Here is a 2,820-nt window from a genome sequence, read left to right as displayed (position 1 = left end):
ATATATATATATATATATATATATATATATATATATATATATATATATATATATATATATATATATATATATATATATATATATATATATATATATATATATATATATACAGTATATATATATATATATATATATATATATATATATATATATATATATATATATATACATATATATATATATATATATATATATATATATATATATATATGTATGTATGTATGTGTATGTATGTATGTATATATATATGTGTGTGTGTATATATACACACACGTGTGCGTTTGTGCTTGTAGTTTTGTGTGCAAATGCATTTCTCTTTTAACATGCAGATCAACATGCTTCTTCACCGGTCAGCATTAGTGCTCGCAGCAGTGACACTGGTGCTGCATGTGGCATCTGCAAAACGCACGTGAGTTTAGGTTTGTTTTTGTCACTGACTTTAATTTAGAACCAGGCAGAATTTGTGTATTTTGATTTATCACTATATCTTTCCGGTCTTTCTCTAAACACGCAGCAGAAATTATTTAAAAAAGTTCAATAATGGGCCACTATTTATGAAAATTATGGGGTGCTTTATCAAGAAACTTGTGATCAATTGTACTATTAACAAGGTGGGCACTGCAACACTGTCAGTCATAATCGACTCAAGACACATATGGAAAGCTTCAAAATATACTAAATAGAGCGGCAACATTATTGAACATTTCACACCTCGGGACAGGATTGTTCCTATGACATTTGAGTTGCAGTGGATGCCTATCATAATTAGAATAACGTTTAAGGTGTTTGCCGAAACTCATCAGACCACCAGGACTGGGCCTCCAACGTATGTAAGAGTGCTGAACAAGATAAGAATGATGTCAACCGAAAACGTTCTGCAGATGGCGTTAAGTTATGTGATCCAAGATACCCTTTGAATGCTAGTTTTAGAGTCTTCAAATACGCATTCAAAGATTATACAAAAGCACACAGATATTATTAGGATGACAGATAATATAAAGTATTTAAAAAATTCATATCTTTTTGATTTTGTATGTTATGATAATGTGGATTTGACAATTGATTTGGAGTGTGAGCCTTCTTCGATTTCCCTTCATTTACCCTCAGCGGAAGTCAATTACACAAGCATACTGAGTAAGGCAAGGAACTAGAATATAACAGTATTACCGTTATTGTAATAAAATATTATGCAAAGCAAGTCAATAAATTCCTTCTTGTTAGACTTAGGATAATTTTCTATCTACCCAGACTTTGAAGTGAAGTTACAAGGAAATTTACAGCCCTTTAAAGATCTGCTGCTGTTGATAAGAAATACAACTAGTTTTTCCTTGCAAACGGTGGAAAATTTATGTGATTCAGATTCTTCCAAATCGACACAAAACCTTACGTCCAGATCCCTTGTCCTTGCAGAGTCGTTCATTCTCCGATGCTCTGCAGTCATTAGTCTAAATGAGTTTCTTCTCATGCTTGCAGGAATATCCATTCTTTTCGTTGTCTTTTCTCCAGGTGTTTCACAAATCTTCGACTGAAGACCACCAGTGGATTTGTAGACAAGGACTTTGAGGGTTTTCAGATCAGGGCTATTCTTGGGTCTTGTGCTGCTATTAAGAAGGATTGTCCTGGAAAGCTTTTGGAGGTGGGAAATGCCTATTTTTGATATTATTAATAATATTCTGCAAGATGCTGCTTTTCAATCACTGCATTATCATTCAAAAGCTATTTTGAAGCCAGCTTTTTCAAATATCTATAATTTTATTTTTATGTTTGGCAATTTTATGTTTTATTATTATTTCATGCCCATGTTTCTATGAAAAAGTTTATTGTTCATTTTCATACTTTTCTAGCACGTCAAAAACAAATTTGGTCCCCAAGTGAACCCAATGGTTGGAAACACAGCCACCAAGATGTGCGAATTCTTCAACAGGGAAATCTTGCCAAGTGATGACCCTATCGTTGATGTCAAGTACAAAGCAAGTAGCTGTGGCAACGAGGGATATATGGTAAGACAGGAACTGGCTGTTCACTAATCATTGTTGTCACCAACAACCAGTTAAGACTCAGATAAAGGAAGATGAATGTATCAACGTCATTATGCATGTTTTCAGGGAAAAAAATGGATTATCGTTTGAATAAGTAACTCTTTTGCGTCACGTTGCTTTCCTCTAATGCTGATTACAAGCCTACAGTCTTTCGTTGACGAGTTTTAATACACTTTCCATGAATACTTAAATGCATTTAATCCAGATTTAAGTAATATTCAAAGACAATAAGGTATTTCCTTTCCTTTTCAGGGCATTGGGAGACTTTGCTGTTTTAAGTGCACTGTCGGACCTAAGACCTTCTTCCATCCCATCGATAACTGTGCCCCTACTGAGAGACCTTCTTGGTGTCCCTAAGAGCGGTTATCTGTAAAGCTTCAGTCCTGCACCCTTCAACACTGAAAGCTACAACGAAATTGTTTGACTTCAGCTGAAGACGGCGGAAGTTTAGAATAAATAAATACTGAAGCAAATATGTTTATCTTTTTTGTCCTTTACAAAGAAGATTAACTGAAGAAGGAATAAACAGATTCCTTACTGCTCTTGAAAGACTGGACCATTTCGGAACACGAAAGTTCCGAATGTAATGCTAGTGGCCACTCCCCGGGTATGCTTTATGGACTGCCAAAAATACACAAACCTGATATTCCTTTCAAGTCAGTGTTGACGGCTATTAACACGCCATCATAAATGCTAGCAAAAATCTTAGATCCTTATATAAATAACATAACTGATTATATATAAACCATCAAGAACTTACGATCTCATAGAGAATTGAAGG

General features: G+C 34.2%; 1 protein-coding gene across 1 annotated transcript; it reads left to right on the top strand.

Annotated features, from left to right (window-relative positions):
- Nucleotides 1-332: 332 nt before the first annotated feature.
- On the top strand, nucleotides 333-2,506 carry LOC136841283 (uncharacterized). The gene is made up of 4 exons (XM_067108268.1): nucleotides 333-409; nucleotides 1,507-1,636; nucleotides 1,845-2,000; nucleotides 2,292-2,506. The coding sequence occupies exons 1-4, from the start codon at nucleotides 336-338 to the stop codon at nucleotides 2,394-2,396; spliced, it is 465 nt and encodes a 154-aa protein (XP_066964369.1). The 5' UTR covers nucleotides 333-335; the 3' UTR covers nucleotides 2,397-2,506.
- The last annotated feature ends 314 nt before the right edge of the window (nucleotides 2,507-2,820 follow it).

Source organism: Macrobrachium rosenbergii, chromosome 8 (assembly GCF_040412425.1).
Source record: "Macrobrachium rosenbergii isolate ZJJX-2024 chromosome 8, ASM4041242v1, whole genome shotgun sequence".
NCBI classification, from domain to species: domain Eukaryota; kingdom Metazoa; phylum Arthropoda; class Malacostraca; order Decapoda; family Palaemonidae; genus Macrobrachium; species Macrobrachium rosenbergii.
This window is presented reverse-complemented; position numbering and strand designations above follow the sequence as displayed.

What these genes read in the sequence shown, in the direction of transcription:
- LOC136841283 (XM_067108268.1), top strand. Translation starts at nt 336, where the DNA reads ATGCTTCTTCACCGGTCAGCATTAGTGCTCGCAGCAGTGACACTGGTG. An exon ending in GTCCTGGAAAGCTTTTGGAG is followed by an intron (nt 1,637 to 1,844) that starts GTGGGAAATGCC and finishes ATACTTTTCTAG; the next exon opens with CACGTCAAAAACAAATTTGG. An exon ending in GTGGCAACGAGGGATATATG is followed by an intron (nt 2,001 to 2,291) that starts GTAAGACAGGAA and finishes TTTCCTTTTCAG; the next exon opens with GGCATTGGGAGACTTTGCTG.